General features: G+C 46.6%; 3 protein-coding genes and 1 long non-coding RNA gene across 9 annotated transcripts; 2 read left to right on the forward strand and 2 right to left on the reverse strand.

Moving 5' to 3' along the window:
- The first annotated feature begins 160 nt into the window (after positions 1–160).
- Positions 161–7,805, forward strand: anks3 (ankyrin repeat and sterile alpha motif domain containing 3). Of its 3 annotated transcripts, none has more exons than XM_059035407.1 (17): positions 161–296; positions 1,119–1,335; positions 1,598–1,796; positions 2,065–2,186; positions 2,335–2,416; positions 2,578–2,701; positions 3,091–3,231; positions 3,694–3,819; positions 4,001–4,128; positions 4,340–4,483; positions 4,773–4,897; positions 5,272–5,413; positions 6,007–6,179; positions 6,265–6,365; positions 6,587–6,670; positions 6,773–6,866; positions 7,279–7,805. In XM_059035407.1, the coding sequence occupies exons 2-16, from the start codon at positions 1,166–1,168 to the stop codon at positions 6,853–6,855; spliced, it is 1,944 nt and encodes a 647-aa protein (XP_058891390.1). In that variant the 5' UTR covers positions 161–296; positions 1,119–1,165; the 3' UTR covers positions 6,856–6,866; positions 7,279–7,805. The 3 variants fall into 3 exon arrangements, with proteins under 3 accessions (XP_058891390.1, XP_058891388.1, XP_058891389.1); XM_059035405.1 differs by having other exon boundaries at positions 1,145–1,335; XM_059035406.1 differs by having other exon boundaries at positions 1,165–1,335.
- Positions 7,806–8,608: 803 nt separating this feature from the next.
- On the reverse strand, positions 8,609–12,065 carry igfals (insulin-like growth factor binding protein, acid labile subunit). The gene is made up of 2 exons (XM_034030865.3): positions 11,694–12,065; positions 8,609–10,716 (listed from the first exon to the last, which is right to left on the reverse strand). Exon 2 carries the CDS (start codon positions 10,709–10,711, stop codon positions 8,924–8,926), a length of 1,788 nt encoding a protein of 595 aa, XP_033886756.3. The 5' UTR covers positions 10,712–10,716; positions 11,694–12,065; the 3' UTR covers positions 8,609–8,923.
- A 126-nt stretch (positions 12,066–12,191) lies between these two features.
- wdr24 (WD repeat domain 24) lies at positions 12,192–20,500 on the reverse strand. 4 transcript variants are annotated; one of them, XM_034030858.3, is made up of 11 exons: positions 20,385–20,500; positions 19,562–19,759; positions 18,289–18,772; positions 17,745–17,922; positions 16,452–17,133; positions 15,834–15,937; positions 15,304–15,431; positions 15,019–15,123; positions 14,308–14,645; positions 13,998–14,182; positions 12,192–13,674 (listed from the first exon to the last, which is right to left on the reverse strand). In XM_034030858.3, exons 2-11 carry the CDS (start codon positions 19,595–19,597, stop codon positions 13,506–13,508), a joined length of 2,409 nt encoding a protein of 802 aa, XP_033886749.2. In that variant the 5' UTR covers positions 19,598–19,759; positions 20,385–20,500; the 3' UTR covers positions 12,192–13,505. The 4 variants fall into 4 exon arrangements, with proteins under 4 accessions (XP_033886749.2, XP_033886751.1, XP_058891385.1 ...); XM_034030860.3 differs by having other exon boundaries at positions 19,537–19,759; positions 20,385–20,499; XM_059035402.1 differs by lacking the exon at positions 20,385–20,500 and adding an exon at positions 20,229–20,352.
- Positions 20,442–22,067, forward strand: LOC131740176 (uncharacterized). The gene is made up of 2 exons (XR_009330803.1): positions 20,442–20,508; positions 20,957–22,067. It is a non-coding gene; the product is annotated as an uncharacterized LOC131740176 (long non-coding RNA).
- Positions 22,068–22,660: the final 593 nt, after the last annotated feature.

Genomic DNA, 22,660 nt, shown 5'->3' on the forward strand with positions numbered 1-22,660 from the left:
CCTCGTGACGTTTTGGCAAGAATTCACTTTTGATTGGATGCTGTCCTCGTGAACATACCATTTTCGTTCCCAGCTGTTCGGGAAGGCTTGGAGCGTCATGGGAAATGTAGTCCTTTTTTGTAATCCTGCGTGCTAGAAAACAAGGACTACATCTCCCAGATTTTTTCCTTGTCAGTTTCCTGGAGTGGAGATGCAAACACACAAGCCGTTTCGCATCCTGTCTTTGTTTTTGTGTGGTTGTGTGTATTGACGAGTGCAAGTTTATGCCCTCTGTCCCAGAACGGGAAGTTTAACAGGTACGTTTATTAATAGAACGTATTTATAATCATTTTCTCAACTGCTAAAGTTGCAAAACTGGCACGCCTTGGCTACTTTGTGTTGAAATGAAAACGTTACCGACTGTAGGGGGTGCAACAGTCTTGATCAGTACACAATTTAAATATTACAGAACCTTCCCACCGACTCAGATTGAACCGGAGTTCGAGAGGGTATACGATCTGTTGACTTTCAAAGCCTTACACTTAATCATGTTGAACTTGTACATACTAAAAGGGATCGACGTAGAATTATGATCGTCAAAAAGACCTCGCCTGTGTCTTCTTGTTACCAAAACGTTTATCCACTTAGTTTTATATCACAAAAACCTTTACCCTTTGTTGTTGTGACAAATCTGGCGAAATTCAGTAGTGTTTACGTTTTACAGCTGGTCTATAAAGGCTAGCTAGATACAACTAGGAATGTGCACCTGAGCAGTCAATAAAACATGAATGTCTATTCAATATCAGTGTAGACTGATATTACTGTGTAAAATAAACTATTCCAGTACAAAAAAGGGTTTGGGGTACACAATTTACACTTAAACTGCGGGGATGGAAATAAGACCCACATTGCACAGCAGTTTGATCCATTCCTGGTTTTACTATGAGTTTAGTAAGACACACCTGAGCTTGTTACCTATACACTGTGGCTAATCAAGCTCATGTTAAAACCTGGAATGGGTGCACTGCTAAGCAGAAGGAGGAGTCTTATTGCCATCCCTGAGAGGCATATTGTGGAGCATATTATCCATTGCATATATATATATACTGTATATCAAGACAAGGACCTTGTTAAAACAGGCCAGGTTATTGTGACGGTTTCACAGCTGCTGGTTGCTGCGTGCAGGATGTCGGAGCTGAGCGATGAGGCCAGCGAGTCGGAGCAGCTGGGGGCCAGCCTGTCAGTGTGGCTGGGGGCCGGGCAGCTCGTGCGGCCCGAGGAGCTGGACGTGCCGCTGGACCTTCACACCGCCGCCTCCATCGGCCAGCACGACGTGGTGGTGGAGTGCATCCGCAGGTGAGCGCGACCGGCCTCCTTCACCAGCTTTCAAATGAAAGGGTTTCAGTCACTGTTTTATTAGGTCCCAATACTTCTGTCTCTGCCGGCTGGTTTCACATGCCCTGGTTAGCACCACTCTTAGACCACCTTACCTATTTTACCTAGGCGTGTGGTACTGCCCCGGGAGTTAAAAACTTGTGTTGTCAGCTGCATTCAATTAAAATGGGCAGGTATTGCCTAAGCGGTTTGGATTAGTTGCCTGCTGTGCTGTTCTCCTCAGGAAAGAGGTGGATTTGAACAGGAAGAATGTGGGCGGCTGGACGCCGCTGATGTACGCAGCCTACATCGGGCACGACCGCATCGCCAACGTGCTGCTGGACGCCGGGGTGGGCGTCAACGTCACCACAGTTCGCCGGCAGACGCCACTCATGCTGGCAGCCAGCTGTGGCAACGAGGGGATCGCACACTGCCTCCTGGAGGTGAGCTCCTAAACACTAAGACAAAGAAAAGGGATTTAAAGGGGTTACTGACCGTTCCTATGTGCGCAGCTTCAGGCAGAATCCAAGTTTTCACATTGTTCTGAGATAGAATAACTTGGGTAGTTCTGGTACTAGCAAGTCCAATATCTAAGGTCTGCAGTACCTTATGTAGGAAACCTGACAATGCTTTTAGTTTAATTCCAAAGGTTTATATGGAAGGTGCTAGGCTGTGTTTTATTTAAAAAGCTCCTGTCTTGTCTCCTGAAAGCGAGGTGCAGAGCTGGAGATGAGGGACTGCCGTGGGTGGACCGCTCTGTTCCACTGCACCAGCACCGGGCACCAGCAGATGGTCAAGTTCCTCCTGGACAACAACGCGGACGCCAGCGTCAAGTGAGTCGCCTCCGAAAGACCCGCGGGTTGCTGAAATAGCATTAGCATTAGCATTAGCATTAGAATTAGCATGATTTGGGTGCCTGACTGTCCCAGACGTATCTGAGGCGCTTCATCACTGTGTAACCTCTCTCCTCTCCTCTTGCAGGGATCCCAAGTCTGGCTTTACTCTTCTGATGGAGGCTGCTGCCTCGGGCCACGAAATCATCGTCCAGAACCTTCTACAACGCGTGAGTGTCGAAAGTGATCTTTTTTACAGGGCCTGATTTACAGTCGTGTTGTAAGCTGTTGTGCAGTCGCTCATGTATCTGGGGATGCTGCTGCTGTGGTGGTGGGAGGGTTATGGGGTGCACACTGAGACCCACTAACGGTGCCTGTCCCCGTGCTGCAGGGAGTGAAGGTGAATGAGTGCAACGCAAAGGGAGAAACCGCCCGGGCCCTGGCCATGCTGTACGGACACACCAAGATCGCCAGCCTCATTGACATCCACTCTGTGCAGATGCACCCCAAAGCAGGTATTGTGCTGTATAGGAATGGGACCACTAGGGGGGGCTAACATAGCTGAGGAGAGGAGAGGAGAGGGGAGCCAAGGAATATTATTTTCAGATGATCAAGTTCATATGCATCTTGATTTGAATGACTGTCTTGGGTTTTTGATTTGATTGTTTATGTCTTTAATAACTACTGCTACCTGTGGCCCCATGCATATTATTGTATTTTTTTTTAATAATATTATAATAATTTCAGATTTGCTGTGTAGCCAGCAATAAATAGTATACAAGATTACACGTTCCCTGACTGCTGCTGTCAAAATGGTTTAGCTCCGGTCAAAGCTGCCGTGGAATGAGTGTTGATGTCAGGGCAGGTAGGGTGGCGTTGGCTGATCCTCTCTTCTGTGCTGCAGGGCTCTTTGAAGACCTGAGCTCCTCCGAGGACTCGGACAGCACGCCTCGCCGGTCCCACCGCAGCCGAAACAAACCACTGAGCATCCACGACGGGCCGCAGGCCATCGCCTTCCGAGTGGGAGACGCCACCAAGTACCACGGTACCTGACCACGCACCCTTATAGAGCACCAGCTAACGCTGTTTTTAATTGATAAGCTGAAAGACGCTGCTGTAACACCTCATTACAATCCCCACAATTAAACTGTACCCAAGCGTAGCACTTGGAACTGGAAACGCGGCTCCTGGCTACTGTCAGGAAGATCCGACACTGGCAATCTTTACCAGTTAAACACAGCTACTCTCCTGACTTACTTATTTATTTGAAATTTATAATTGTTATTATCACCCCCATGTTAAAGCTGTAGCCCTTTTATTAATACAGCTCAAATGCAGTACATTGAATCTGTGAAAATAATAGCGGTTTGTAGCTTCAGCCATCTGCTGTATATTGGAAAGCCACACGTCTAGGCACCTGCACTGCTTCTGCAACGCATGGGGTCAGCGCAGCGCTAGATTTTGCGTGCACCAGGCCCTGCTCAGTGTCTCCCCCTGTGCGTTCCAGAGCGCAGCGTGGCTCCTCCGGGCTATGTGACGTTCCGAGCCGGACGGGGGCAGTCCGAGGGCATCAGTAACCGAGACGTCACCTCGCCCATCAACAAGCTGGATCTGGAGAGCAACAGCAGTCAAGGTACGGTCCCCTTCTTTGTCCTGCCACTTGTTTTCCTGTACTGTACATCTGCCAGCTGTGCAACTGTACTGGGCAGGCTGGTGCTTCTTGCTAGAGTGACTAGTGATTATCTTCACGTACTGTGTAGGGTATGTAGACACACTGTGTGATTGGTCACTGTGATCTCTGTGTCTCTATCCAGACGAGAGTCCGTTCTTTGACAACGACATGCCTACTATGAGGTGCAGCAGCAGCAGCAGCAGCAGCAGCGTCGAGGGGCTGCCCCCAAAACTGGGGATCAGTCGGGACGGCTCCCTGGAGAGCAATGAGGTAACGGCACCCCACTGCACCCTGCACAACACACCCAGAGGTCCCTCGCTCATCTTTCCAATAACCACAAAGTACAACTGTAAAAGCACACATCCGCATTGCACTGTCGTAAATATTGGGTTAGTTTTGTATCCAAGTGGGGTGTGGGTGGAGGGATGTGCTTGTCCATTTTGTTCAAGACCCCCAACCCCCTTTCCTCTTCCTCCTTCAGGACTCGGACCAGAAGAACTCACCACCCAATCGCAGGAAGAACAAGAATCGCCACGGCAACAGTGAGAGTCTGCAGGCCTGCAACGCGGTGAATTCTAGTGTTCACCCCCCAGCTGCAGGGGCTCCTTCATACTCCGGTCCGAAGGCAGGTGCCCCAGTGGATGGGATTGTTGCTTCCTGCATGGCTCTTTCTAGCATGACATTGTATTGCTCAAAGATTCAAGCCTATGTTATGCATGGTCTGGCATTGGCACGGCAGTCTCTCTTTCTTTCTCGTCACAAGGCTTGGCAACCACTGCTCGCTTTGATGGGTCTGTGCATTTGTTTGTGAGGTGCTTTTCTGCATGCTGTGAGTGTGCAGGTGATGAATGGTACCTAGGTCGTGTTGTTTGAACCCAAGGGGGCCTCTGATGGTGTGCGCTTTCCCCTTTCAGGACCTGGGCGAGTTCCTGGAGACGATTGGGTTTTCAAAGTACGTCCCGCTGCTGGAGGAGCAAGACATTGACCTGCGGATCTTCCTCACGCTGACTGAGAACGACCTGAAGGAAGTGGGCATTACGTGAGTCTGTCCTCCTGGAATGTACTCGACTGCAATCATAGGGGCTGGTTTATTTAACTGAGGATTTAATTATACTACTGCTGGAAAAATCAAGGCATCTGACTGACAGCACAAAAAAAAAGCTTGAGAAGGAAAACAAAAATCTAGATCTCCAATATTTATTGTATTTTAGTTGCTTGAGTTTCCGTAGCAATTGCTTCTTAGCAAATTTGTTTGTTAAATAAGCATAAGCAGTTTGCAACGTCTTTGCTTGTACATTTTATTGTTGGTTGAATTTGCTTGTTTGGTTTTCTTCTCCAATTCATGACATGCATCGTAATTCTACCCCCTCCCTCCCTCCCTCCCTCCCCCCCTCCCTCCCCCCCCCCCCCCAGGCTGTTTGGTCCCAAGCGGAAGATGACGTCGGCGATCGCGCGGTGGCACAGCAACGCCCGCCCCCCCAGCGATGCCCTTGAGCAGGCGTACGCTGACCAGCTGGAGGCAGAGATGCAGGAGATAGCAATCCAGCTGCACAAGGTGACACCACTGCGGAGGGGCAGGACCACCCAGGGAATACAGACACTTCATTATTATTAGTATTATTCGACATCAGCAGCAAACTCCTTGCGTTTATCGTTTTCAGCAACCCACTTTGTTGAAAACACATTATACCGCCCACCTGGGGGGAAAAAAAAGGTTAATGCACTAGTTCTGTATTCTCGTTAAAGTGGCATAGGAATGGAATGTAACACAGCCATTCCAGAAACTTTTAGCAATGCTATTAACCCTCCGTTATTTTGACGGACACCTTCTGTACCCGCGTGCGCAATTAAATGAAATTGGATTTTTCGAGACATGCAAATAGATTACCGAGTATAAAACCAGCTGTATTTCAGGTGCCTGTCTATGTGTCACACTTCACAAAACATGCTGAGGATAATAATCGGTTACTGGCAGTCTCAAAATGCAGTTGTACACAGCGGCTGGCTGCCTGTCTGCCTGCCTGCCTGCCTGTCTGTCTGTCTGTGTGTCGCTCTTACGTTTTCACATGTATACACCTGGTTTAGGATATTTTTGCGGTGATTTTAAAGCACTGATACGAATGCATGTCCCCTCCCTCTGTCTGTTAGAAATGTGCGGAGATAGAGCAGCTGCAGGGCCAGGTGTCTCAGGAGAGGGAGTTGCGCACGGTGGTGGAGAGCTGTCTCATGGAGGACAAGATGGGCTGGAGGAGGTTCCAGGAGCAGGTGGAGGTCACGCAGGGAGCGGCGCGGGAGGCAGGCAGAGCGCTGGAGAGAGTGCGGTGAGGCCAGAGACAAACAGACAAGTCCGATTCTCCGGGGTCAACTCTGTAGTCACCTGACCTATTTCTTTTCTCCGATTGGCAGGGCGTGCCAGGCGGAGCTCCTTGTGCGGCTGAAGAACGACAGCACTGGCGGGTTGCGGTCGGAGGGCAGAGCGATGCAGCAGGTTGAGAGTGGGGAGAAAGGTGGGAGTGACAGGCGTAGGGCTTTTACATAACGTCATTTATAAGGAGCAGCAGCGCATTGAAGGGCTTTACAAACTGGGCTGTTTCAAACTGGTTTTCACTTCCAGATTTTAAAGCAGTGACCCCAGTGGAGAATCCTGCTGGTGAATGCATAATCGATAGAAATAAACGAATCACAGAGAAATGTAGTAGTTTTAGTGTGTGTGTGTCTGTCTCTACAGGCAGTGATAGCTGGAAGGACTCCCTGAAGTCGCTGAGTGTTTCGGAGCTGGCGTCTTCACTAGAGGAGTGTCAAGGGGAATTGGGTAAGAGAGCAGGGGTGAAGAGGAGATGCGGAGATGCTAATGCTAAGAACGTCAGTTTGTGTTCAGTCATTATGTCCTTGTTTGTATTGTTTTGTTAATCAGAGAAGACATGGCCGCTGGTGATGAAAAACCTGGACAGACTGAAGGACGCAGAGAAACAGAGTCCGGGCTGGACAGAGTCCTAGCCTTGCAATTGGTGAGCGACTGTTCCCTCTCTTTGAATAGGAAGCACTCAATGACTCCCCTCTCCAGCTCTGCCAGCCTGCAGCTTGACGATGTGTGTTAAAGCACTCCGGTCTTGGTCCTACTCCTGCTTACTGTTAATCATTTTCTACTTGCTGGAGGTGTTTGTTTTGAAGACCATTAGATTAACCTGAAAAGGGGTAAAAGGGAATAATATAATGAGCATAAACCCACCAAGACCAAGCTGGCAGTCACAGATACAGACAGACAAGCGCACACACCCACACTTACAAGACCAAACCAGCACTCACAGACAGACAGAGAGACAGACTAGCGCACACATACATTGACAAGATGAATTGCGCCTGTGTTGAGCTCCTGTGTTCCTCCCTCCCTCTCTCTCTCTCTCTCTCTCTCTCTCTCAGCTGATCTTGTTGTTGTTAAAATTCTTGACGGAGGGTGAATCTGCCATCCTGAACAAGCTCGCCAGAGGGGGGTGCCACCGAGTCATGGGAGCAGCATTGCAGGGGTTCACCGGGGCAAGCTTAGACAAGCAGGCAGGGGAACCACCTCCCTTCAGCCTGAGCACTACAAGAACACTTATTTAAAACCTCCTTGCCTGACAAGACAGTGGTGAGGGAGGTGTCAGGAGCTCCAGAGCCAATAGGAACTGTACTTTCAATAAGGGGGCGGGAACAAGCAGGGGGTTGATCCTGGGGTTTTTATTGAGTTAGAGGGTTGGGGCATAGCCAAGAGTAAGGCAAAGAGGGAGGGGTGGGGAATGGTTAGATTAGTCATTTTTTTTATAAAATTGTTCTTAACCTGTCCGTTCTAGGATTGAAACAAAGTATACCTCTCTTGTCTTATTTTTCATGGTATTGGATTTTTTTAATTGCAGAAATTTTCCTCGCTACATTGTTTCATTTTTTAATAAATCCATCATCTGAACCAATTCGATTTTTCTTTATTTTCGTAACCATAAACCATGGAAGCGTAATGAAGGGGCAAGAACACCGCTGCTGGAATGTAAACTGAATGTGAAAAACTTGAAAACTGTGTGGAAATGAAACTATTATTTTGTTATTGCTAGACAAAGGGCATTTTTAATTGAAAAAATCATATAACACAGCTGTGTACCAAATATTAAAACAAATACCTCAAAGTGTTCCCCAGAAACGTAATTCACCTTAATATGCCAGTCAATGTCTTGGTCACATCTAGCCTACATTGTTTATATAACCCTGCAAAGATGCAATAAGTAAATGAAATAAGTTTTGTAGGGCTTGGCTCGTGTGTTGAGTGAATACTGCAAACAGTGCGAGCAGGTCCTGCACAATGGTGTGAGAACGGCAGGCTGGCAATCTGGAATATAAGCAGAGGATCCGGGACAGTGCAGAGCACACACAGCATAGTGCACCTGGGGCCAGGCAGACTGCAGATGCACAACCCCAACCCTTTCAAACTCTCGCTTTAGTAAAATAAGCAGCAGGTTCTACCAACCTTTTGGAAATAAGTATATGTATTTTTCATTTACAGCAGCAGTAGCTTTTTAATAGAAATCCAATTACTAGTGTAATTCAGAATGTTGCTAGAACGACCAGTTATTTGCCACTTTCAAAAATATATCTATTAATAAATCACAAACTTGTTAATGTCTGGTACTGTCTTTGTACACAGTGTTTTTATGCATTGATGTTTGCGCAGTGTATGCTTGGAATTCTTTTTTTTAATAAATAACTATCTGAAACCGCACACTTCAATTATTTTCCTTTTTATTCAAACAACTGAATCTAATTAAAATACTAACATTGCTAGTTTGATTACTGTGTGGCTGCTGCAGCTCTGAAATCACGAGATTAGTGCAATTATCCACTACCAGTGCCTGACTTCGATTGTCACTTTTCCTGCTAGCTAACAACAGATAATCTACACTCCAGTATGTTCAAAGGCGGTTGGTTGGTTGCTTAGAGACAGAGAGTGGATTATATTAGATGTACACGGGGAGGGGGGGGGGGGATAACACACAACTTTGTTATCTTTATTAAACCCATCCCCGGAGGGGGGGTGAAGCTAGCAGTCCTGGAAATGCTCGTTGCTGATATCCCGCAGGTCGATTCCGGCTGCGCTCGGGGGGCTGGCGCAGGTGATGTTATTGTACACAATCTTGTCCTCTCCTTCCTCCAGTGTCTCCACCAGTCGGGGCACAGTCTGGGGTTTGCTCAAACTGTAGTCCCTGAGGGACCGCGCAGCGCAGTTGCAGTGCCAAGGGTTCCCATCCAGCCACAGCTGCTCCATATTCCCTGGGATCCCATCGGGGAAGCTGCGGAGGCCGTTCCTCTTGATGTTGAGGTGCCGCAGCCTGGAAAGGGGCAGCAAAGTGCCGTTCTGGATGGATTCCAGTTTATTGGAGGAAAGATCTAGCCAGGAGAGCCGCTGCAGGGGGCCAAAAGCTTCTTCCGGGAGACGCTGGAGCTGGTTGGAAGACAGCAGGAGGTACTCCAGGCTCTTCAAGCCAGCAAAGGTTTGAGAGGACGTGGAAACCAGCTTGTTGAACTTCAGATCCAGCTCCTGAAGCCCAGGGAGCTCCACAAAGCTCTGGTCGTCGATCACAGAGATGCTGTTGTGCTGGAGGAAGAGTCGGCGAAGGCCTGTGAGCCCCGAGAAGGTCTGGGGTCGTATTCTGGTGAGGCAGCTGCCATCGAGGTGGAGGCTGTGCAGGTTTGCCAAGCCCTTGAAGACCTGCTCTGGAAGACTCCGAAAGCAGCTGCCAGTTAGGCTCATCACGGCCAGGTGGGGGAGCCCGAGGAAGGAACCGAGGCGCGCCTCCTGAATATGGTTGTGGTCCAGGGCAAGGACCTCTAGGTGGCCGAGCCCATCGAAGGTCCGCTCCACCAGCATCTTAATGCGGTTGTGGCTCAGCCGGAGCTCCTCCAGGTAAGGGAGGTCTCGGAAGATCCTCAGGCGCAGGCCGGCGATGGAGTTGTTGGAGAGCCGGAGAACGTGGAGGCTGGGCAACCCGGAGAAGGTCTCCTCGTAGAGTCCGACCAGGCGGTTGCTGGAAAGGTCCAGCCAACGGAGGGACTTCATGCCCACAAAGGCGCGGGGAGCCACCATGTGGATCAGGTTTTGGCTCAAGTAGAGCTTCTGAAGCTTCTGCAGCTTGTGGAAAACGTTGGCCTTTATTACTTTCAGGAAGTTCCCAGTGAGGTCCAACTCCTGGAGCTCGACAAGCCCCTGGAAGAGATGTGGATGCAGGTATGCCAGCCTGTTCCCTGCCAGGTTCAGCTCCCGGAGGCTCTGAAGGTCCTGGAAGCTGGTTTCTGGGAGCACCGCTAGGGAGTTCCAGGCCAGATTGAGGAGCCACAGGCTGGACAGCCCAGAGAAAAGGCCCTCCTCGATGCGAGTTATCTGGTTGCTGTGGAGACCGAGCGAGGCCAGGTTCGGCGTGTGGTAAAAGACATTGGCGGGCGCAGAGCGCAGCCGGTTGCGCTCCAAGTGCAGGTGGGACAGGGAGCCGAGCCCGCGGAGGGACTGCGGATCCAAGCTGGATAACTGACCGTTCTGCAGGTTCAGGAAGTCCAAGGCAGAGAGGCTGTGGAAAGCAGAGGCCGGGAGGGAGGTGAAGTTGTTGCCATCCAGCCACAAGGAGTGTGTGGTCTGTGGGAGGTCAGAGGGGATGCTGGACAGGTTGTGTGAGCTGCAGTACACGTGTAGCTCCGAGCTGTACTCATCGTGGAAGCAGGAGCAGGAGGAGGAGCAGTCTGGCGGCTCAGGGGAACGCTCTTCTCCCGATGTGGAATCAGGAGTCGTGGCAATCGCAGCAACAGCAAAACAGGAGATCAGGACAGAGGTATACATCTCAGCTGAGGGGAGAGAATACTTCATTAGTTCCTGTTGTCACTCGATTGCTTGCTTTTTGGTGCCACATACTGTTTGTCGGTCCTAAAATGGACTTCAATAGTTTAGTAACCGAACAATTTGTCATATCTTTAACTGTTTTAAACATTTTGATTCTGTAAAAAAAAATCAAGGGTACCATTTATTTACAAAAGAGTCTACTGTATTAACTTTTTTTTTAATATACAGAATATGCAAGTCATTTTCTAAACTGGTGGATTAAAAGTACTGTATACACATTTACCATGAACCATTCGTATATACACCAATGCCACCTGCTGGACAAATACTACATAACTCCCTGTAATGAATGAAAGCTCTGTGTAGATGGAGGCCTCAGTTCTGAATGAACAGATGATAGTATCCAAAATATAATATCTGATTATTTAAACAGAGGTAAAATAAAATGTAACAAAAAAAAAAAAGAAATAGTTTCAGGCAACGTAAAGGTAATAGTCCACATAACATTAGGTTCAATCCAAAGATCACTATGGGTTCCGAATTGGCCTAGAGATAACTTCGTTACCACTGGCTAGACCATGTGCTTGCACCCATTGTGTGCAGTTTGTAAAAAAGAAATCTAGACCTGTTAAATCAACAAAGCATCCCAGCAGTGGTGTGACTATGATCACCTCCTGTTAAAACACCTTGAGGTGCCGTTTGCAGGTTCTCTTTTACATGAAGTCTGGGCTAACTCAGATCTACCAGCACTCAGAGCTTTAGACATGGAAGTTTTATGTTTCTTCAGCACAACCTGAAAGAGCTGCATTGGCCAGCACCCCAGCACTGACTGCGTGTGTGTGTGTGTGTGTGTGTGTGTGTGTGTGTGTGTCTGTGTATCTGCCTGGCCTGTTCGAGACATTCTGAACAGCGATCTCCGCGTTCCAGGACTTGACTTGCCCCTTGCGAGCCACACAGAAATAAAAGAACACAGCTGCCTTACCTGCAGTCCAGTAGCGAGTGCTGGAATCAGACGGCTGGACGCTTGGGAGGTATGACTGCCCAAGGTGTCTCTGGAAAGTAAGAGCTTGACTGCTGGCTACCTCTCTTTCTATCCCATTCCCTGCCAAAAAAAGTCAGACCCACAGATCTCTGGTACAGTCAGAATGTTAACCTTTTCATTCCTGTAGAAAATTGGCCTCCGGCCCGGAAACCCAGCTTTCACTCCCATGTATTATTTAAAAACGAATAATATTTAGACATATTTTTTTTTATTATAGTTTAAATACATATCAGCCACAGGTAACCATCCCTTCTAGTAATCCAAGACCACAAGAAAACCGGGAACTCCTGAATCTTTATATAAACCTTTTCTTGCGTGCGTGTGTGTGCGTGTGAGAGAGAGTGTGTGATCTTATCTGAACTGAAACCTAATTACAGATATACAGAATAAACACCCCAAGCACAAGGACAGTCAGTCCAAAGTTCTCTTCATTATTAAAAAAAAAAGCTCTCCTTCCTCTTTACCAAAAAATACATTACGAACAAAACAACCAAACTCATTCCCCCCATGCCCACTACGTGCACCCAACGTACATTTTAGTTTATTAACAGAACTCTCCAAATTTAGCAAAAACCTTAAAAAAATCGCCGGGTTGCAGATGCTTTTTCTTTGACCACTTCCAGAACCATTTAACTTTACAGAAAGACTAAAGTAACTATAATCTTTGAGATATAAATCAAATCCAGGAATAGACATTTGATTATTTTGGTTGAGGGTGACAAGGCTGGATGGAGCAATACTGAGATGTGCATAGGAAAGCAGAGCACTGAAGTTTACTAGTGCTGGTTAGAGAGATGCCAGCTCTCAGATCTGTCCATCTTACTGTGCATCTCCTACAGAAACTGCTGCCGCCTTTGTGATATCTGGCTATCGTAGGCATTATACTTTGGACTTTAAAACACTCAGTGGAAGGTTCAGCATTTGGGACTCAAAAAACTGTTTGTTTCCCCAGATTGCTGGCTCTGATTTGATACCGAGAGATAAGAGTCTGGGAGGGAAGCCGATACAGCATTCAGGACCAGGGAGAACAGGGATGCAGGTTCAAATCCAGGCTCAATCCGACCACAGATGAGAAAAGTACTATGGAACTGTGAGTCTGTATGAAAGTGTGACAGGGACTTGTTACAAACTGCTATATAAAAGTGTCATTATTGTAAAACTAGGCCGCTCCCCCCCTGTGTAGTGTGAGAGTGTGTGTACGTGTGTCTGTATGTACGCACTGTGTTCCAGGGAGAGTGGAGGTAAATAACCAAGAGGTCTCCCAGAACTGGATGGAAGCCAATTATCAGCCCTTGAGATGCATCCAAATTGGAACAGGACTGATAGCATGTTCTGTTCTTCCTGGAAATCCATTATCAGTCTGAGAAATAGATGCAGTTTTGGGCACCGAAAAAAAAAAAAAAGAAAAACTGTTTCATGTTTTGAAACTAGAAATATACAGCTTTGTGTTTATTTAAAGTCTCTCCTGTACACACTGTATATACATTGTCCCTTATTACTGTAGTTCTGTTTTAATTATTTTACTTGGAGTGAAATATGGTTGAGGAATTCTGGTGTGTGGTAAAGTGAACCCAACTGGTTAAGAGAAAAAAAAAAACATTAATTTTTTTTGTTGTTGAAAACTTCAGTTTGACTTCCAAATGTACATCATACTTTTTTTGCTTTCAGCCTTCTGTTAAAAGACCTCTCCTTTCTGCTAGTTTCCAAATGTCCTGCGGTTGAGTTCAATGTGAACGGTACCCCAGCGGGCTCTCAGGTGTATTCACACAGGTGCCCGCAGCCGGCCGGGCAGTGTGAGCTGCTCTTCAGCCAGTTCATGATGTGCTCCAGGTGCCCCCCATGGCTGCAGCCCTGGCACCAGACAAAGAGCCCCTTCACCACGTGGTGACACACGGCGCAGATACTGGCACACTGGTGACACCTGCCACCAAGAGAGAGAGAGAGAAGAGAGTCACCAACCAGCCCTCTGCAACTCTGAGACACGCAGTGTGGGTGAACATGCCTCAGGACGCTACAACAGGTATTATACTAGATTGATTTTGCTAAACACGTTTTGCTCCAGTGCAACGTTCTTTTGCTACACATTAAATTCTGTGCTGTTTATTCCTAGTTTTAAAACAATAATATTTTTTTCGACCCCACTTAGAAAGTACAGTGTACAAAGTTTGCACTGCAGCAAAAAGCTTCATTAAGCTAGACCAAAGTTACTGATGATAAACTAGAAAACCCCTGGCCCTCCCTCACCTGTCGCAGATCCAGCCCTTGTTGCTCATGGGTCTCTTGCAGTTGCTGCAGTTGATGTGGAGGGTGGTGGAGGTCTGGTTGAGGCAGTTGATGGCGCTGCTGGTGCTGAGCTTGATCACCTCGTTGGAGACGTTCCACAGCTCGAAACGTTGCAGGAGGTCAATGTACGATGTGTACCAGTGCTCCTGTGGAGGGACACAAGGGCAGGGGAGGGGGAAGGTTACCAGGGTGATTCAACCTGGAGAATATAACTGAAAGAACTTCCAAAACGTGACTGACTGGTATCTCTGCACTATATAGTGGTCCTTGCCTGCGTGAGCTCGTCCACCTCCTTGCGGATGCGGTCTCCCAGGACGATGAGCACGGACACGGCCATCTGCACGTCGCCGGCCTCGGCGTAGTGCTGCAGCATCTCGCGCACCACGGGGCTGAAGAAGCTGGCCGGCAGGTGGCTCTCGTACAGGGGCTGGGAGATGGAGATGAGGGAGAAGGACTTGATGGGGGTCAGGCACACCGCCTCCGCCTCGTTGCCGCTCACGTGGGGCGAGTCCACCTTGTCCTGCAGGTGCTCAGGCACGGAGGGGTTGTCCACGATCTCGTGGCGCAGAGGGAACGCCTCCTGGGGCAGGCTGTACTCAGCCTCCTCCGCTGCGCAGAGACAGACAGACGCACACGGCAAAGGTTACACATAGCCTTCAAGCGAATACTCAAAGAGATTCCGGTGTAGCGAATGTGGTATCTATATATGGCAAGCATGAATGAAAATAAAGACTCCCATTGCAACGGATCCATTCCTGGTTTTAATAACACACACCTGAGCTTGTTACCTATACACTGTGGCTAATTAAAACCTTAAAATGGGCAAAACTGCTATGCACTAGGGGTCTTGAAGGGAAACCAAACTTACTTATACAAAAACAAAAAGTCTTTATGTTTTATTTTACTTCTTTCAGCACAGCCATGACTGATTTTAGGTACAACTAGCACAACTTTCAACGGTTTCACAATTAAGGACACAAACCCGTTGGGTTCTCGTGCTCCATCGGGTACAGGTCATCGTCCTCAAGCTCTGCGTCTCCAAAGAGGTAATCCGCTGGACCCTCGCTGCCCTCCGTCTCCTCGTTCTCTAGAGACACAGAGTCACAGGGTCTCAACCCTATTGTAATCAGCTGTGTGAGGTGCTGGTTAACAAGTCCTGGGTGTACACACTTCTATTTGCTACTATTCATTAGGCAAGCTCATTATTTAAAAACTGCTATACAAACTCTGAATGTTAAAAACAGTAGGTGTAAAACTCCCAATTCACCGTCGTTGTTGTTGATTAGGGAGTTTCCTGGGTCCAGGTGGATGGTGTCCTGCCGAATCTCCCCTTTCCCCCGATCCAGCCTGCTCTCGCTCCCCAGACCACCTGCAGCAATCTCCTTCATATTGAAGCTGCTCAAAAACAACACAGGCGAGCGAAGGCTTAATGACCGGAAAAGCAGCCAGTCGGACCAAAAAATATAGTGGCTTAAATTAAACGATTTTAGAGTAGGTGCAAAGTTTGCCCCCACTTTTCTAGACAGACTCTTAACAGTATTTCAGCATCAACAAAGATGTTTGAAGCTGGTTTTGTTGGTAAACCTTGTTCTTAAAAGATACCATTCTACAAAGGGGAATATCATCATACTATGTACTTATCCGCACCAGTGTTCTGTATGATTGTCCCCCAAAACTGTCCCACAAACACAGAGTACTGTTTGAGCAGCAGGAAAATAGTGATAGTCAAGAACAAATGAAGCTGGAATCTCCACTCTGCACCACATATCCAAAGTGATCCACTGCATGAATTCCTACCTGTTCATGAGAGGTATGGATCCCCCTTTACTAATGCTTGTGGCTGTAGCGAGGTTCCCTGGATCTGAATACATAATCCTCAGCATGGTCCAGGTTGTTGACACCTTCATGATACAAACACAGACGTCAATGAAAAAAATGAAAATGTCATTTCTGGTAGAAGAAAAATCAAGGAAAACAAAACAGAAGGCATGCTGTTTTTGTTTAAATACATGCAATAATTAACGAATGAATAATAAGCACAATAACAACACCCTGTTTCATATGGCAGAAGACATGTGTTCTTGTGTGTTTTCCCTCTCATACAATGCAAACGTGACCATAGTAAAAGCACAGAGAAGTGTAATAAAACTTAGTGAAAGCAAAGTAAAGCATTGTAAAATATAGCGAAGTATGGTAAAGCATATTAACAAACATAGCAAAGAATGGTAAATGCACACTATAACCATGGGAGGTTAAAACTGCAAAAATACCATGCAAAAATACTGTGGTAAACACTTATAAGGGCTGTGCCAACACAGTAAGAGGCAGGTCACCTGTACATATAAAATGCTCTCAGTTCACTAAATCGCTTCAATGCTGAAGTGTTGATGAAATGAGATATTGAAATGCTGCTACCTGGGGTCGGTTGAGCTCCTTGGCTACCTTGGCGTTGTGGTCGCACAGCTCCCCGAAGGGCTTGCCGCTCAGCAGGTAGCGGCGGGCGGTCTCGACAAACCAGTCCATGCGGCTGCTCTCCAGGTCCGTCTCGAAGACGCTGAGCGCGCTCGACTCGTGGGCGAACTGCTCCGTGAGGTCGGGCTTCTTGAAGAAGAAGATGGGGTAGCGCCGGTCCCCCCCGCTCCCGTAAGGTTTGCGGTTGGAGTCGCCGCCGCCGCTGATCAGACTCTCCTTGGCTGCGAAGGCCAGGTCCCCGAAGAGCCCGAAGCACAGCCCCTCGGGGTTGGCCTTGTCCACCGGCCGGCTGGCGTCCTTGAACTTGTGCTGGTAGAGGGTACTGTCCTTGGAGCCCGACAGCAGGAAGCCGGGGTCATGGAGGTGGCGCCACACGATGCCCGTGGTGACGTCCTTGTGCTCCTCGAATGTGGCGAAGGGGATGAACGGCCGGCGCACGTCCCACACGTAGATGTTGTGGTCCACCATCATGGAGCAGGTGGCCAGGTGGTACTTGCGTTCCGGCCGCCACTTCACACGTGCCACCGAGGCGATGGTCTGCACGCAGTGGATCTCCTTGGCACGGTTCGTCGTAATGTCCCACACTTTAACCATCTTGTCACGACCACCCGTCGCCAGCCAGCCCCTGCAAGGTGTACGGACAGGGCAAGGCGCTTGTTAATTGTGATGAGCCAGTAATACAAGCCTCTGTCTGACACTGTCACAACGCGGAAAGTACAGGAGTGGTTAGGGGTGACAAGTACAGTAGATGCTAGGAAGTGCCGGTTTTGTTTCCGGTACCCAGTGAGAGCAATAAAAGAAAGTTAAGGAACCACATGTTTGTTGATTTGATATGAGAACCATACGCTACCCTCCAACAAAAATTAAAGGAGGACATTGTATATTTATGCAAGGCAAAATTAATGTATTTATTTGGAAGACGCCTTTACTCATAGTTTTTATTGAAATTAGTAGCAATAAAAACTATGAATAGAAGACCTTTAGTCAGTCCTAAGGGTTTTGTTGACTTGTACAGCAGTTTGATCCATTACTGGTTTTACTATGAGTTTAATAGGACACACCTGAGCTTGTTACATACGCACTGTGGCTAATCTAATCAAGCTCGTATTAAAACCTGGAACGGCTGAAACTGCTATGACTGCTTTGCAATTCGTATTTCCATTCCTGGTATATAAAACAAAACATGCAATGATGTAATCCCTTCCTGTTGTCAAGATGAACCCAGCCCCTCCCTACCGGTCTTCAGGGTGCCAGTCACAGCAGAAGACCGGCCCGTTGTGCGCTGTGAACATCCTCTCATATCGATCAGGGCGCCGGATATCCCACAGCTGCACGTTCCCGTTCTCAAAGGATGCAGCGAACGTGAAGTAATCCCGGATGCTGAACTGCACGTCCCTCACGCTTTCAGACTGCCCTGCAAAAAAAAAAAAAAAGACAAGTATTATTCATATTTCATCCAAGCTATATGCTGAAATGATACAAACACACTGAACTGCTAGATACAAAAAAGTTTTCGATATGCATGCAATAATCTATAAAACGTTAAAGTTAAATCAGTAGCTTCTTTCACTGAGCTAGGTCTTGTCAGGTACTTCTCCGTAATGAATTCCGTTTCAGGAAATCTATCTCCTGCATACAGATGCTACGATCAAAGCTGTATTATATTTTGATGGCTTTATATGCTGCAATGCTTGCGACAAATAAGACAGAGGAATAATCAAAAGATAAACTAATTATCTGAGCTTCTGTATTGCACGCGCGTGTTCTCAGAGCGGCGTACCTGAAAAGGTGCTGACTGACTCCTTCCTGCGCAGGTCGAAGCACTTCATGTAGCCGTCCTGCGAGCCGCTCAGCAGCATGTGCACCTCGGTGGGGTGGAAGCAGACCTTGTTGACGGTCCGCTTGTGCTCCGTGAACAGCTGGTCCTGCTTGTTGCGGGACGGTTTGCCCAGGTTCCACGTGACCACCGCGCCGTTGGTGGCCGCCGTGGCCAGCAGGTTCTCGTCCATCTGGTGCCACATGACGTCAGCGCAGCTGAAGTTGAGGGAGGGCTTGCGGCCCACGCGCAGGTTTAGCTTCTCCACGAACTGCTCCTCCTCCAACGCGTAGATCTTGAAGATGTTGCGGCCGGCCACCACCACCTGAGCGGCGTCGCGGCACACGCTGATGGCGTTCGCGGGGGCGTCCAGGTGGCAGAACATGGTGCACCCGCTGATGGTGTTGCTGCCCAGAGACGTGGTCACACGCGCCATCTTCTCCATCTTCTAAAAAAATATATAGAATACATATATAAAACAATGCATATACATTATATATATATATATATATATATATATATATATATATATATATATATATATATACATATATAATAAAGTAAAATAAAATAATAAATAAAGATATGTAAAGTGATGTCTATATATTTTAAACTTTATGTTCAAAGGGATTTTATTTTTTGGATGCTAAAGCAAGAAACAACTTCAATTATTGTTGAGGGAACTATGGCATTCTTTTCATGGAACCGCTTGAATATTCTATGACAAAAGTAACACAAAGACCTTCTGTAAACTGCACTGGTAGCTGCGCCCCTTTGTGGCCTGCTATTCTGGGGCCCAACAGCCTTGGCCTGCAAGGTGTATGATGGGGAGTCAGAGAAGAGGATAGGACCATGCTAACACCAGCACATTGTGTAATGCAGGCACCTGCTAATCTTAGACCATTCCATCACTGTTAACCTTATGCATGTCATTTCTTTGACAGCAAAATTATTTTATTGTATTTCTTGCTCTTATAGTTATTGTATTTCTTGCTCTTATTGTATTACTTGTATTGTAACACTTGAAATGTATTTGTATTTGCTTACAATTGTAAGTCGCCCTGGATAAGGGCGTCTGCTAAGAAATAAATAATAATAATAATAATAATAAAATAAAATGAACTAATATGAACCCAAAATATTTTTTAAAATGCAAAGCTAGGAAAGTAACAGAAAATAACACGGCCAGCCATTAGAAAGCACAGCAAATACCTTGTGAGCCAGTCTAGGAAAATACCTTCCGATGGTCTTGAGCAAGCAGTAGCTTTACCATCCACCTGCAGACTGGACCTCAGCTGGAGCTCTTCATCACTGTGGTCCTCCCCCGACACACTGCCCAGCGTTCTAGCAGTTATGAGTCACTTCTTCGGGGGCATGGCTAAACCGCTCGCAAATTGAACTTCAGCAGCAAGTACAACTTTGTATCCTTTTTTCCCTGTGAAGAAATCATTACAAAGCTGTAATGCCACTGCTACAGTTCATGCACAGTCCAGCAAATAAGCAGTGTTAGTAGCTGTAGTGTAAACACCTTAAGGAACAGCAGTTTGTATTCCACGGAAAGGCAATGATACATTTCAGTGCACATGAGCTCCTGCATTTACATGATGTGTGACTGTGAAATCAACCTGCCCTTTTTAAATGCTTCCAGAGCAAAGTGGAAGAAAGCATAGCGAAAGCATGGTAAAGCAAATTTAAAAACCTGGCGAAACTATTTTAAATGCATTAGTATAACCCTTATTATTATTATTATTATTATTATTATTATTATTATTATAGTAATGATGTGGTACATCCTAGTTTTAGCTTCTCACTGGACTGGCTTAAAAAAAAAAAAACAATACGAAAAGAAAATGCAAATAATACATTATCACTACCACTAGCTACACAATTAAACTGGCATTTACCGTGCCAGCAGTGGCACTGTTATTGAAGCACATAATGTATCCGCATTCCGTACTGTGTTAGCAGAGGCAACAGCTAAGCTAACTTTTAAAACATGCCTGCACTGGACTGCTTTCTCTGTGTTAATGGGAAACATATTTAAAAACAACAACTCTAACCTTTGCGACCTATAAATTGTTGTCCAGGGAAAGAGGAACTGGAAACGGTCGTCCGCATGAGCGTCTGTGATGGACCAGCTGTGCGTGTGTCGTCATCACGCACGACGCGTGGAAAAGAAAGGGGGTTGGGCACGTTTCTTTTCAATATTTTGTCTGGAAGAAGCGTGTCTGTGAAGTTATTTAATATAGAGAGTGTGTTTTTGTTAATCCTGAATGTCAAGTTAGAATTATAATTAAAAATATATATATATAATTTAACAACTATCTCAAGTTCCTGCGCTTGATCGTTCACATTGTGTGTTGATGCGTTACCAAAACAGCAGCGCCAAGATTCAGAACCCGTGTAGATAATGAAAGTGGTCGAGGGGGATAAGGGTTATTAAATGACTCTGTAATAGCTATGGCAGTTTTATTATTATTATTATTATTATTGTGATGCTCATTGTTATGGTCATTGATGTGCCTTGCGATTGGATGAGATCATCTTTCGTGAAATGCTCTATATAACTGAAAGTCTTGTTATTGGTATTTTGTATAATTAGGATGTCACAAACTTGCCTCGTTTCTTATAGGGCAGCTCCGCATGCAAAATGTCTGGAAGGAGGGCTGTTTGGCTGTGCAGACCCAGCTGTTTGGAGAGAGGTCCATCAGAAATACTGGGATGTGGTGGAGCTTAAGTCTTCAGTGAAGGGCAGAAACTAGGGGAAGCTGTTGTCAGTGGATAAATGCTGAGCTATTTAAACCATCTAACGAGTCTGTTAAAACAGCAATGGACTGTATAACCATATTGACAGCGGGAGAGGGGGCTGCAAGTGACTCCTTTGTCTCCTCTCAGTCAGGAATGGACTCCTTACCTGGTGGAGCGGTGTCTCTGGACCTGGGCTGTGGCTGAGAAGCTCCAGCCGTCATTACTGGAGGGCATCGCTGCAGGAGAGAAGGGAGGAGGGGAGTCTGAGAGGAGTGGGAGAGCTGCCAAGAGACAGAAAACCAAGTAACCAAAAATGACCCACCACTGGCTGTACTGCAGAGTCTCAGCTGAGGTGTTTTCCCTTGAATGGACAACCTTTTGAGCGCATTTCGTGGAAGCTCCACAAGTTTAAGTTCTGACCGAAGACCTGTACCAGTGTTTTTTTTGGGGGGCACTGCATTTTATGTTTGGGGGGGACGGAAGAATGGAAATGAATCCTTAAATGATTAGCCTCTTCTTCCTCACCAAAACAAATGCAACCCTAACTGGACCCTAGACACTCACTTTATATATATAATGGCCTTGATCATGAATATTAATACTGTCCACTCCTATGAGCTCATCATGCATTTGCATCTTCCATATGTCCACATATAATTAGGGTTTTTTTGTGTCCTTCCCCAGTAATCAAGTGTAATCAAGATGCTACAATCAACATTTGGTTGTGCCTTGCATGTTTTACTGAATTAGTCGATGCAGTTCCACATAATCCCAGCAGATGGGGCTGTATTAAAAGCCGTACAGTGATTTAGTAAAATCGCATGCTTGCAGACGAGGGTCCCTTCCTTAGAACTGTCATGATGGAGCACTGGGATGATTTCATTTTTTTTTTTTGCATCAGTTGCACCATTTTATTTTTCTAAACGTAAATGTAAAATGAAAAAGATAAATGTTTCAAAATGAGATTCCGTATAAACATCTTATTTTGCTGTGAAGGGCTCCAGTCAGCAAACCTTTTGGAAACATCAGCATTTTTTTCTCATTAAAATAGCACATTTTCCCACAGTGTCTTTTTTTTTTCTTTCTATATAACAATGTGTTATTTTATTGTTTTGTTAATTTATTATTATAAGAAGTCACAGACAGTCTGATTTTAGTGCTTGGGTGTAGGCACCAAAACACATGCATGATATGTAAATGCAACACCTGTATCAGTGCATCATCAATACGGACAGTCCTTTACACTGCAGTGATGCTTGTGGTGGAAAGCTGAAGGCTAGGGCAGATACAGACCTGCTTTTAACTAGTTCTGTGGCATGCAGGGTATTATTCACCAATCCCACCTAAGAACAAGCTAGGACTGAAATGGATCCGGGGTCAGGAAGCTGGGAGATGAAAAAAGATTCAGCGACAGCGAATGGATACATATTGGGGGTGTGGGGGTGCTGCTAGTAATCTGCAGTTACAGTGTAGACAATTAGGACTGGGTAATGTGATACTGCAGTTTGTCTGTTATATTGTATAGCAGTGTGGAGTAGTGGTTAGGGCTCTGGACTCTTGACCGGAGGGTCGTAGGTTCAATCCCCGG

Source organism: Acipenser ruthenus, chromosome 13 (assembly GCF_902713425.1).
Source record: "Acipenser ruthenus chromosome 13, fAciRut3.2 maternal haplotype, whole genome shotgun sequence".
Classification (NCBI taxonomy): Eukaryota; Metazoa; Chordata; class Actinopteri; order Acipenseriformes; family Acipenseridae; genus Acipenser; species Acipenser ruthenus.

Bases quoted from the DNA above. Each gene is read 5' to 3' on its own strand.
- igfals (XM_034030865.3), bottom strand. From the start codon at position 10,711: ATGTATACCTCTGTCCTGATCTCCTGTTTTGCTGTTGCTGCGATTGCC.
- anks3 (XM_059035407.1), top strand. From the start codon at position 1,166: ATGTCGGAGCTGAGCGATGAGGCCAGCGAGTCGGAGCAGCTGGGGGCC. The intron at 1,336-1,597 runs GTGAGCGCGACC...TGTTCTCCTCAG, and splicing joins GTGGTGGAGTGCATCCGCAG to GAAAGAGGTGGATTTGAACA. The intron at 6,671-6,772 runs GTAAGAGAGCAG...TTTGTTAATCAG, and splicing joins GGAGTGTCAAGGGGAATTGG to AGAAGACATGGCCGCTGGTG.
- wdr24 (XM_034030858.3), bottom strand. From the start codon at position 19,597: ATGGTAAAGCTACTGCTTGCTCAAGACCATCGGAAG. The intron at 15,432-15,833 runs GTAGGAATTCAT...GTTTTTGAGCAG, and splicing joins TCCATACCTCTCATGAACAG to CTTCAATATGAAGGAGATTG. The intron at 15,124-15,303 runs GTGAATTGGGAG...CTGTGTCTCTAG, and splicing joins CCTAATCAACAACAACGACG to AGAACGAGGAGACGGAGGGC.